Below are 13,159 nucleotides of genomic sequence, written 5' to 3' on the forward strand. Positions count from 1 at the left end.
TTTAGAACTGCAGAATAAACGATAAAACTAACACTTTCTGAGGTCTCACAGGATTTGGTAATGGGATGCTAGAGAAGCATGGACAATCAAACATCTTATTATATGATTTAATAAGCATTGAAATTTGAGGTCTGGGAAAAAGGATGCCCATGTGCTATTTGCTTACTGCTGTCTAAACCGAGAATAAACTACATATGTAAGTTAGCAGTTTAATGAAAAAGAAACATTTAAGATTTCACAGTCCAATAGACGAGACTGGAAGCTCACATACTGACTGTACTAAAGAGAAGCTTCTGGCAGTCCTGCGGTAGTGCAAAGAACAAACAGTGACTCACAATTTGATCCTCACTTTCCTTTTTGCAGGCTTATGGCCCCCTCTGCTATACCCTGACATTTCCAATTTATTCTCTGTAAGGTCAACAGAGAGGCAGATGTCTGTCTCAGGTTCACTGCTTGCTGGTAGTCTTTGTGGCTGCCTTCCTCTTCCCTTTAACCTGACAGAGGTCTTCAGTGATCACAGTAAGGGAGGTTTGTTCTTCTCCCATGAAGGCTGCTAAAACGTGTATGCATCTGTCCCTAGCCAGGTGTCTGAATTAGGTATCTTGGATCACAGCCAGAGGTCATACTCTTTCCTCCTTGCTACAAAGTTTCCCTATTACTTCAGTAGGTAAATTGGGCCTCATACTTGACCTCAAAAACACTTATATGCCAAGCTATACTTAGTTTATATGAATTATGCCACTATCATATGCCCCCTCTTAACAATCCACAAATACTAAAACTATCCATAAAACTGCCACATATCCAATTTTTGCCTTGACAGCCTTTTCTCAGACCCTTATCATGCACTTTTTTTTCCTCTTCACATCTGCTCAACACATTCCTCCAAAGCTGATTTTCCAGCCAATCATTCTCTTCGCATCACTTCTCTTTTTGCAGCCCCCATCTTGTCTTTTCTTTCCCAGTCACATCAAAACCTCCACTTCAAACACCCTTTACAGCTCATCTCTACATCCTTCATCATCCTTCTTTACGCACTGGATGTTGAAACAAGAGGTATAAAGTTAAGTCCAGTTGCTAACGAAGTTTTCCAGCAACCATGTCCTTGATTTCTCCCACTCTGCCTTTCACATTTAAGAAAACTAATGAAAATTTCCATGCAAATAAATATCTAGTTTTCTTTTTATGCAATACAACTCATATAATGTCTTCCTTGTAATTATTCCAAGTTTTATATATCTAGTCTTATTGATATATGTCAAGCATACTGACTTAAGTATTTTGAACCAGCTCCTGGCATGAAAATACCTAGTTGTTTCCAGAAATAGACCATATAAAAAACTAAGATGTAGATTTTTATTGAGTGGATACCTACAATTGTTTAGTTGAATTTCATTCTAAGTTTGAATTAGAAAATGCATGTGTCTGCATGTTTTACAGAAATAGCTTTATATAGCTTCAGAAACAGTCTAGAACAATGACAATGATGACCAAACACGTCTTAATTAAATCCACAGCTTACTGAGGTGTTTCTTCTTACTGAGGTGAGAATGGATATTAAGAGGCTATTTATAGAAAAAAAGAAGTCATTATACTATTTAGTACCTGAATCTAAAATCAGAGCTGAAAGTCTGTTTTTTTCTTTCTAACATTTGGTCAGTTTAGAAAAGCAAAATTTCTAATTAATTTATTTCAAATACAGAAGTCTCAGTCCTGAAAAATAAAAATGAATCAAACACAAAATTGAAGCAAGTTTTCTGTGCTGCACAGCAATAACACAGATAAAAACAGATAAATCATAGAATCAATAGGTTGGAAGGGACCCACTGGGTCATCGAGTCCAACCATTCCTAACAGTCCCTAAGCCATACCCCTCAGCACCTCATCCACCCATCCCTTAAACACCTGCAAGGAAGGTGGAGGAAACACCTCAACCCCCTCCCTGGGCAGCCTCTGCCAGTGCCCAATGACCCTTTCTGTGAAAATTTTTTCCTGATGTCCAGTCTGAACCTCCCCTGTGGAGCTTGAGGCCATTCCCCCTCGTCCTGTCCCCTGTCCCTTGGGAGAAGAGGCCAGCTCCCTCCTCTCCACAACCTCCTTTAATCAAATCAATCTACAAAATAAAATGTGATATTTATTCTTTCCTCTGTGAAAAAGAAATGCAACAATTAATATTTTTCATGCTAGGAAGTAAAATAGATGTCAAAATAGTGTTCATTTAATATTTTCCATCTTTTTATTATGAAGAAAATGGATGCTATATTTTTCTTCTGAGAACACTCGGTGGGTTCAGTCTCTATGAAAAAGATTTTGATATGTAGGCTTCACTTCCTTACCTTTTCATTATTTATCTGTACTTGACCTCATTATATGAAGTGTAGTTTCCAAGCACTCCTGAAATACTGTTCCACCTCTGAGAAGTTCACAGTTTATTGGATTTGGTTCACAGACTCTCTTTTCCAAAATTTTGTAAACATTTAATTTACATGCACCTTTCTGTGTTTAAAGGAAATGTTACTTAAGGTAGTTATAGAGCATTTGGATAGTACAAAAATTGCTGAAAGACCCCATGACTAACTTTTTCTTTGGGTTAACAATTGATCTGGGGAGATGCTCAAGGCCAGGTTGGATGGGCCTTGGGCAGCCTGATCCTGTGGGAGGTGTCCCTGCCCATGCCAGGGGGGTTGGAACTGGGTGATCTTTAAGGTCACTTCCAACTCAAACTGTTCTATGATTCCATCATTCTAACCCAAAGGACAGCAAACTTCTCTCAAAGTGCTGGTATAGTGACTCTCTTCCATGTGGAGTTGTGATGATGATTAGCGCAGCTGCTACAGTGAGAATATTTAAAAGTAATTATTTCATTTGATTTATGCTTTTAGGGACATGGCCTCATTTGAGGGAAATGTCCCAAGAATGTCCCCCAAGTGACAGGAGACAGGACAAGGGGGAACGGCCTCAAGCTCCATCAGGAGAGGTTCAGGCTTGACATCAGGAAAAAAATTTTTCATGGAAAGGGTCATTGGGCCCTGGCAGAGGCTGCCCAGGGAGGGGGTGGAGTCACATTCCCTGGAGGTGTTTAAGGGACGGGTGGATGAGTTGCTGAGGGGTATGGCTTAGGGAGTGTTAGGAATGGTTGGACTCAATGACCCAGTGGGTCCCTTCCAACCTGGTGATTCTATGATTCTGTGATTCTATGAATATATAAAGATATAACAATGAGTGAAGAAACACCTTCCTCCTTACCTTTCTGCAGAATCTGGATTAGGATTTGCTTGCTGCATACTCAACTTTTGGGTGTTCAAGTGAGTTTTGCAGGACATGAGAGTAATTCTTTTGGGACCAATCACAGTCGACAGCCATGGCCCTACCTGAAGGCCAGCTGTATGTACAAGCGTGCATAAATTCAAGTCTAGACAGGCAAGGAGGCAGTGAGGTGTTCAAATCTCTTTGTGGAGTAATCGAATGCATGAGCTATGACAATTTACATATGTTAAAGCAAGGCGTTTGAGAATGATCCTTCTCCTTTAGCTCTTAAATAAATTCATCACAGGATGCAACACAGCCATACGTTCATTTTTTCACGCTTCACAGAAGTGATTCACAGCTTTTTCTTTCCCCCCTCTTTTCTGTAGTCTGTGGTTGGCAGTGGAAGCTGGCAAAGAGTTAATGCACAGGTTGCAGTAAAATCTCCTCGTTATGCAGTGTTTGACCTTGCAGAAGGAAAATCATATGTTTTCCGAGTCTTGTCAGCAAACAAGCATGGCATCAGTGATCCATCTGAAATCACAGAACCTATTCAACCACAAGATACCATTGGTAAGGCATTAATTATAAGGCATTACTATTAAATGCAATTGGTATTTTGCAGGATGGAAATAGACAACTTTCATTATAATTAGGTCACTATAATTACAATATCAGTAATTGAATTGATTTGGGTTCAATACTGTGAAGGATTTAAAAAAAGACCGAGATGCTAAATATTACAAATATTCCGAAATTTTCCTAATGATCACAAGTCTCTTTGCTGAGACCAATAATTGTTAAAAAATCAAACTAATTTTAGTTACTCATTTTTCAGAGTGTTCTATTAACGTGACTCATCAAAAATACGATTACATAGGTTCATCGTTAACTTAGATAATCATGTTGTCTGACTGAGGTAATCATACACTTCTACAGCTTCAGCCAGACAAGGTAGTCTTTCGTTTCCTTCTTAGTATTCTAAGCTGCAAATTACTGCTGGTGAAGAATTTCTATGGCATGCAGATGAGCAGATTTTAGAGGTGAGAGAAGTTACATCTATATATTCACTGGTGACTCTCCAAATGAAAATGAATTGTTTAACTTGGGGTCACACTGAAAAAAAAAAGAGGGAAATTTAGAGAGTGGTTATTCATCTTGTTGCTCAAATATTTGGTTTGCTCTTGCAGTTTTGCAGCAGCCACAAATAAAGCCCCGTGTATTGACAGCTGTCACTTTAAGAGCATGTATCTTACAAATACACTTGCAAGAAATATAAGAAATATTTACAGTATCTGATATACCACAGTTCACTAGATGGATATAGCCTTCTTAATATTTACCATAATTTCTAAAACAATATAATCCATTACCTTTAGCTTGGTCTCTAACTATGCAGGAGGAAATATAAACATCTTTTGCTCTTATGTATTCCTGAATTGATGTCTCGTTAATGCGTATAAATTATTTAAACCATTCAACATTCCCCAAGGTAGTGAAGAAAAATATTGTATTTATTCTACTTAGTACAGAAAATAGTCTATCCCTCAGGGGTTAATGCAAGATGTTCTGAATAAATCATAGCTATAGCTGAAAGGAAAAAGCAGAAGATCCTGTTTTAAAGGGAAATGACAGGAGTGTTTTCAGAGATAGAGTTTACCAGCAGAGCTAAAATGCTTCAAACACACGTGGCTCCTTTTAGTTGCTTGCACATAGTACGATTTGGCATTTCTGAGGGTAGCTGAGACAACTTCATGGGGCTGGCAAACATTGCACAGGAATGATGGATCGATTTCTCTCTTAAGCAGAAACTGGAGGACTGATGGGGTATCCTAGGCCATCCAAAACGGCACTTTATACTATGCAATTGGATTGAGTAGTGAAAGGGATCTAACATCTAAAGTTAGGTGTTTCCATGTAGGCATCTACAGGTGCTCTAGATGTCCTCTGCTCTTACTCTGGCAAATGGAGCCCGAAGAATAAGTTGGCTGATGTTGCAATAAGTTGTTCCATGGCACCCAGCCATAGATGTCTACCTTGTGGTGAGATGAGTCATTTTCAGGACTCTGCCAACCATCGATCAGAGGCTCGGTTGAATTAGGTCTTAATTAGCACCTTTTGAAATGCTTTCAGTTTGCCATTTCTGATGCTTGTAGGTTTTCAGTATCTCCTGCGTCATATCTGCCAGCTCTATGAAGAAGACTCAGATGCTCTAAAATGACACTAAAGGAATTATTTGAGTAACTGAATTGAGCCGTAGATCCTGACTATGTTAGCAGCATAAGAGTGTGTGCCTGTAGACACACATAAACTCTTAAAGCTAAGTTGCTTTATCTCAAACTGAACCTGTTTAATTTTACTGACTTACTGCATAAAGTACAATACTATAAAATTATTATTTTTAATTTTGAGATTGAAAGACTAAATGAAAAAAATGCTGCTTTTCTTTTGTTTCTTGCTGCTTGTAGTTCTCTGAAACATATAGATATGAGGAAATGAAAATGACTACAGTAGGCAAGTGCTAGATTCCTCTCTTAAACCGTCATGAAAAACTGAGACATTGCCTCAGTTCCTTACATTACAAAAACTCAGACAGATATTTCATAGTGTATAGATTGTATGTTTTCCCCTTACTAAGATCTTAACGTTTCTAGTTCTATTTATGCACACGCTGTGTGTTTAGATCAATATAAACCAATGGCAATCTTTCACTGCATGTAAAGTGAACGGTACTATGCTGCATTTGAAGCTGTAGTCAGCAGACTAAAGAAAGCTTTATCCACCTCTGCTTGGTGTTGCAATGTTGATCCCAGAGTACTGGTTCCAGTTTTGGCTCCCTTAATTTAGAGGGATGGATGAAGACAATCTGGAGAGCTCCACTGGATGGCAACCAAGATAGCCAGGAGCCCAAAGGCTGTGACCTATGAAGAGAGGTGGAGGTAGCTGGACTTGTTCAGTCTGGTCACTTACAAAGTTGATGGTGCCAAACTTTTCTCAGCAATGCCAGATAACAAAAGAAAAAGAAGCAATCACAAACTGTAGTTCAGAAGATTCAAATTGCACCTTAATCTCTTAGAGAAAAAGGGGCAACAGTGCAAAGTTGGAGTACGTTGTGCAGGAAAGCTTGAAATCCCTGTTGTCAGAAGTTTTCAAGATTCAGACAAACCTTTGACTGACAATCCAGCTTAGTGTTGGTGACAGGTTGGACTAGATGATCCTCAGAGATCCTTTCGAATCACGATTGTTACGCTTCCATGAAATCAATCTAGCTAAATTTAGCTAAACACTTAACACCAAAATGTATGCTTAAAGTTGTCCTGAAAAGCTGACCTCTTTTAGATTGCGGTTGCCATTAGTTGACTGGAAGGTAACATTTCTTGACTATAATACCTTTACAGTTTATGTACATTTCTTATTGATAAAGCAGTAGCCTCTTATTTGAGAGTGAACTTTTGAGAAACCACATTTTCATATCTGTGTGACTCTACACACACTGATATTTGGAAATATTTTCTCCTATAACTCACTCAGAAAACCTATATAAAACCAGACAGGTAGGGAACTCTGTCGTTTAAGTAAATAAATGCAAAAATAAGTGCATATATACATACATACATACATAGAATTCTGCAGACAAATGAAATAAAATTGCTAAAATATATATTGTATAACCATAATGACATGGTTAGAAAAGTCATAGCTGTAGTGATTAAATATGTTTAGTTTTCATACAGTGTTGTATCTACCTCAAGATACTTTTATTTTTATGCATTTCATAATAGTAAATATTTTATCTCTTTTTCTTTAGTTGTCCCATCTGCACCTGGTCGAGTAGTGGCCACAAGAAATACCAAAACATCAGTTGTGGTTCAATGGGATAAACCAAAACATGAAGAGGACTTGTATGGCTACTACATTGACTATTCTGTGGTGGGATCAAATCACTGGGAACCTAGTAACCATAAACCTATTAAATATAACAGGTACTGAAAATACTTCTCTATTGTGGAGAGGTTTGAAAACTATAAGGGTAGTTTAAAGGCAATTTCGATGCTAAGCAATGGTGTTATTGTGGAAGGTGAATGCTGAATGAATGTGAAGGAGTACAGTCTGCAGATTATCAGAGGTAAGATTTTTAGATTGCAGGGCAGGCTTTCTGCCTTTGCTCTTTTATTTTTCTCTGAACAGAAGCATCCTTTGCCTGTTGCATTGTTTTGAGTTAAAAAAGCAGATTCTACAGACATGATTCTTTATATCTTGGACGTGAGTAAGCATAAAATAAATGCGTTTCTTAAAGACTGAATTATTATTGGGTAAACAGACCTCGTGCACATGAGGAAAAGTATGAGAAAGAGAGGGAACTAATGAGCTTTCCAGGGCATTTCCCATGCACATCAACGAAAAAGGCCACGCCATGTCTGCTACAAACAAGGTAGGGAAAGCGCAGGAGATCCAAGTGTCCCATTCAAGAAACACCAGGGCTCCCTGATCTTCTTCATCTATGGGTAAAGAATAATAGCCCCTGTTTCTAGTTCCTGTATTATAACGCTAGTCCCATCAATTTCTGATACTTTCTAACTCCCTCCTCAAAATATCTCACTTCATTATGTGATTCTTCAAGTAGTTTCCTCTGTGATAATCATGCTTACTTTTATTGGAATCACTCACAAAATGCAATGTTTAGATGTGTAGTTTATATTTTGTTATGGGTATATAACAAGATCACCATGTTTTTTTACTGTATTTTGTCAGTTATTAACTAATTTTGAGTGATTCTAGTCTGCTGAATCCTTTGATCAAGTAGTCAAGGAATTTGATCAAAGAAAAACTAGAGGCTAATTCTTGGTCAATGGGATCGGGACAGCACAAAAATAAGAAAAACATTGCATTTGTTCTATGTGAACATATCCTACGATAGGATAGTTCTGACTACACTATCTGCTACAATAATTGCCTACAATTTCAGATCAAACCTGAAAGCTATTTTTGATATTAACTATGAAAAGACAACAAAAAATACAGTCCCTTCCCCAGATAGATTAAAATTTAGCAAGCCAAAGTTTAGGGTGAATATGTTATAGTTTTTCTGACTTTACCTGGTAGACCAGCACTGGCAGTTTAATGAGTACTGTAAGTTCTGTTCCAGTTTCCCATCCAAAGATATTGTACTACAATACGTCGTTGTATTACGTATTCCTTCTTGGGAGTATTTTCCTTTGTGAAGTACTAATGACTCTGAGCTTTGTTGTTGTTGCCATGAATTCATACTACAGCACAGAATGGTTCCTGTAAAATACATAGTCATATGTGAGACTGTTTTTATGTAACCCAGGTTTGTTGTTCATGGTTTGGAAACTGGAGAGCAGTACGTGTTCCGTGTGAAAGCTGTGAATGCTGTAGGATTCAGTGAAAACTCACAGGAGTCGGAAGCTATCACAGTGCAGGCAGCGCTTAGTAAGTATACTTGTGTGCAACTCACCTTTTTGTTTCTTGAATGAGTCACATATTTTCAGCAGTCAACTGCTTTGGTCTCATTTGCCATAACTGCTCTCTTTCCAGCTATCAAACACATCTCTTTGGTGAAGTTTATGCTCTGGCATGTGACACTGTACAGAAAAAAACATATATTAAAATAAAAGTTGTTCGTAATGTCTGATGGAACTATCGAGTCAGTTCTCTGTAACGGCCAGGCTGCTTTCTGCTTCTCGGTTGTAAAAACAGAAAAATATATCTTGATCAAATTTGACAAGTATCTTCTGGGTGATTTGGAGTGCTGCAGATCAGTTTAGCATGGAATCTACTCAGTTTAGAAGAATCTCAAGAAACTTCATTTATGTGGGCCAAACAGAGAAATTCCTTTGACTGCTCCAGGCTGGAGCATAATCTTCCTCCTCTGGTATCCTGAAGGCAAAATTTCAGTGTAAGAATAGTCCACTGTGCAACCTTCAGTAGGAATCATACATGATGAGTGGCGGGCTGGATAATTACTTACAACAAAGAGTACACAGAACTCAGCTACTGTGGTCTAATTGTAATTTCTACGCAGTTTCCGTTTCAAGCTGAAAAGTTTAAAGTAGAACAGCTTTCCTCCACCTGAATGGCCTCCACTTCTTGGAGAAGAGCAACATGCATACTTGTCAGACAAAATCCTCTGAAAAATTTATGATTTAGAATGGGTAGTAGAAAATAAATTTGGATGAGATGTTACTGACAAACTTATTCTATTTGCTTTTATAGGACAAAGTGTATCTCATATGGGTAGGTGGTGCACAAACACTTTCTGATCTGTCACCCATGTGTCTTATATGCACTTGCACCTTTTATTTTGTTACTGTGTGTTTTGAAGAGGAGGGTTGCATGAGGTATGTCACCAAACACAGAGCACAAGGATCTTGCACACATTTATGGGGTGTGTGTGGAGTCTATCCATTACAATAACCTTAACAGGAATTTAGTAGGACTATTTTGATTGTGTGATTCTGCATTTTTACTGGCATAATCGTTTCCATACCAAAGGTTATCTTCCTTCTTGCAGACCCTTGAGAGGCAAGCATATTAAACATGTTTCCAAAGCTTCCATGATTATATTTGGAGATAAAGTTAATGTTGATTAGCAGCTTTGGAACTGCTTAATTACAGACATGCAACTGATAGCCCTAAGCTGCAGAAAATAAAACCAATACGAAAACCACTATACCACTTCTACACTGCAGTTTTTAAGACTCTGTCCTAACTCTCAGGATGCTTCTTTCCTTATAGCTTGTCCATCATATCCTCATGGTATCACACTTCTGAACTGTGATGGTCATTCAATGACCCTTGGTTGGAAAGCACCAAGGTACAGTGGAGGTTCACCAATCCTTGGCTATTATATGGATAAACGGGAAGCTAACCATCAAAACTGGCATGAAGTCAATTCTTCACTTATTACCCAGACGATTTATATGGTTGGTACTTTTTAATCCTTGTCTTTCAGGAGTTGATTCGTGCTCTTTCTTTGCTTTCGGCACAGTTCTTTCTTGCAGAGAAATTCTTTAAATACTTAACTATAGCAAAACCATTGTGCATTTTGAAGTGTAACAAGCCTAAAAACTAGGGTAGAAAATCAGTACCATCTGATGCTACGAAATTCTAAGACCAATAAGGCCATTCAGATGAGGGAACTTTTGAGTAAAAAGTTGTGAAGCACATTTTTCACAAAGAACGTGATGAGCTATAAAATGCTTCATAAACTATACTCGTTAATCAGGACTGTATGTATCACCACTGTAATAACATGCAGAGAAAAGACAGAAACATTTAGCAGGACAGATGACCATGTTGTCTGCAGAACTGGAGAATTGTATATGAAATGGAGACGGGATAAGAACAAATGTAACTGTCCATGTTGGTATTCTCAATATCTGCCTTCAGTTGGAAAAGGGAGTGTATTAATAAACCTACAATTACGCCTCATTACCCCCTTTCGAGAAAACCAAAGCGATGAATTTAGTCTTGGAATAAATTACTTCTGGTTGCATTTAAAATGTACTCAATATATCTGAGAGGAAAATTTTGTTGTGAAGTTCCATGAGGAAAGGTTAGGAAGATAGGATACAGCAAGTAATTAATCAATCTGACACTTGTTAAATTAAGTTAAGCAGATTCTATTCCTGAATACTCCTTAAAATTATTTCTGCAAGTTAGACACTTTCCTATAAACCTTAGGGCCAAAGTAGATCTTGACACCAAAGTATAAAATAATGCCACAGATGAGCTCAAGAAGAATGACTTATGAACAGAAGGCAGCTGACAATACTCAGGTGTATCTGTGCTTATAACTGGCATCTCCGACAGCAGATGGAGGATGGATGCTAGGAAATAAAAAAGGTAGGGTAGGATAGGCATGAAAGGGCAATACTAAGCAAGGCTTTCCAGATATTATCATTTTGAATGCATTTGTAAACAAATGAGTAATGTAAATTAAGGAAAGCCATTCAGAGTTTAATTAATTGGATATTTAAGTCTCAGTCCTGCCAGTAACTGTATTTGTGCCTGAAGGTGATCTTCATACATTAGTTTGAATGACTGGGATCTGAAATACTGATGGGAAATAAAAGCAAGACAGCTATTAGTAGCACAGAATATTTTACGACACACTGCAAGCAGAGAAGGCCCTGAGATATACAGTAGAGCACCAGGAAATTACTAAAGGCTTAACCTTCTAAATTCAATGGGAACCCCACAAATATTCTTTCCCTTAGTAACGTGGGATTTCAAAACCATTTTTACAGGCTGAGCTGTTATTCTGTCTTGTGAATCACATCATATAGCTATCTATCTTCAGGAAATTCTGTCTAAATTTTATTAGTGTCTGACTTTTCCTAGCTTATGGTGTTTGCCTTGGTCTTGTATTTGATGCTACCGTGTCAGATTACCATCCCATCATATGTTTGTTACCATTAAAAAAAAAAATCACACCTCAATCCTTTTTTATCTCACATTTTCCCAGAGAATATAGTTATAGTTTACTTATTATTGACCTGTTCAGTATCTCCACTACTACCCTCAGCAGCACCTCTCTCAAGGCACATGATTAAATATAAATTTGGGAAAATTATGCAGATAACTGAGGTTTAGAAGGCTTGTTTATGGTTTAGCATGTTCTGGAAGCTGAAGGATGGAGGAAGGCTGCTGCCATGAGGCTTTCAGGGTGTCAAGAAGCTCATGCCATATAGTTTGTCTACCTTGACCTCAAAATATGATACAGTGATGTAGTGATGGACTACATCAGAGTTCTTTTAATGGAGATATTTACAATGGTATAGCACAGATTCTGATCATTCTGTTTCCAGTGCTTACTTCGTCACGTTTTAATGGTAGGTAATATTAAAAGATATACACAAGACAGAAAAAAATTACGAAGATAATCTTTCCCAGAGTTATCTCAGCACACTGCAGAATTAATTGGATTGGCTTTTCCTTGAGTTTCCTGTTGTTGTCCTTTTTCCTTTGGTTAGTCTGCTATGATCTCTTTAGACCAAACCACCATTCCGACTCTTGCTTAAGAAGAGACGCTTGTGAAGAGCCGCTCATAAACAATACAAAAATATATTTCTTGTTAGAACACCCACTCATAAGTATCTCCTAGTGATCTTTCAATGAGTGGGCTCTTTGAACCTTAACATTAACCTTCTACAACCTCTCATGCCAATACATTGAGTGCTGTTATTCCTAGGATGATGTGACTGACACATGGAAGTACAATGTAAATCCCAGCAGTGTGCACGTTTTAAGAGTACAATTTTCAAATTAAATCATTCCATTACTCCAGCACACCAGTAAGGCCTAATTATTAATTATAATAACCAATTAAAATAACCAATTTAATTATTAATTAAAATAACCAATGCTTATTTTTAAGTATTTAATTGATTAAAAGAATATAGATCATGGCTTTTGACATTTTGAATTGTTTTCTCAAAACAGGTAGAGGATTTGATAGAAGATGCCTTCTATGAATTCAAAGTTGCTGCTGCAAATCTAGTTGGAATAGGTCAACCTTCAGATCCCAGTGAGCATTTTAAGTGTAAAGCCTGGACTATGCCAGAACCTGGTAAGTCTTTTAGTTCCTCATTAATTCAATTCACAGAATCACCACCACCAGGTTGGACAAGACCCACTGGATCATCGAGTCCAACCATTCCTAACGCTCCCTAAACCATGTCCCTAAGCACTTCATCCACCCGTTCCTTAAACACCTCCAGGGAAGGTGACTCGACCCCCTCCCTGGGCAGCCTCTGCCAGTGCCCAATGACCCTTTCTGTGAAGAATTTTTTTCTGATATCCAGCCTGAACCTCCCCTGGCGGAGCTTCAGGCCATTCCCCCTTGTCCTGTCCCCTGTCACTTGGGAGAAGAGCCCAGCTCCCTCCT

General features: G+C 38.1%; 1 protein-coding gene across 2 annotated transcripts in view; it reads left to right on the forward strand.

The window, feature by feature from the left end:
- MYOM2 (myomesin 2) overlaps nt 1-13,159 on the forward strand; it is a 79,652-nt gene that overhangs the window by 33,463 nt on the left and 33,030 nt on the right. The window contains exons 8-13 of one of the 2 annotated variants that reach the window (XM_054063400.1): nt 3,636-3,819; nt 7,055-7,229; nt 8,579-8,700; nt 9,484-9,504; nt 10,006-10,193; nt 12,715-12,841. In XM_054063400.1, coding sequence (XP_053919375.1) covers nt 3,636-3,819; nt 7,055-7,229; nt 8,579-8,700; nt 9,484-9,504; nt 10,006-10,193; nt 12,715-12,841 — 817 coding nt within the window. The remainder of the gene's footprint in view (nt 1-3,635; nt 3,820-7,054; nt 7,230-8,578; nt 8,701-9,483; nt 9,505-10,005; nt 10,194-12,714; nt 12,842-13,159) is intronic. The other variant, XM_054063401.1, reaches the window with a different exon arrangement.

This window comes from Cuculus canorus, chromosome 3 (assembly GCF_017976375.1).
Source record: "Cuculus canorus isolate bCucCan1 chromosome 3, bCucCan1.pri, whole genome shotgun sequence".
NCBI lineage: Eukaryota > Metazoa > Chordata > Aves > Cuculiformes > Cuculidae > Cuculus > Cuculus canorus.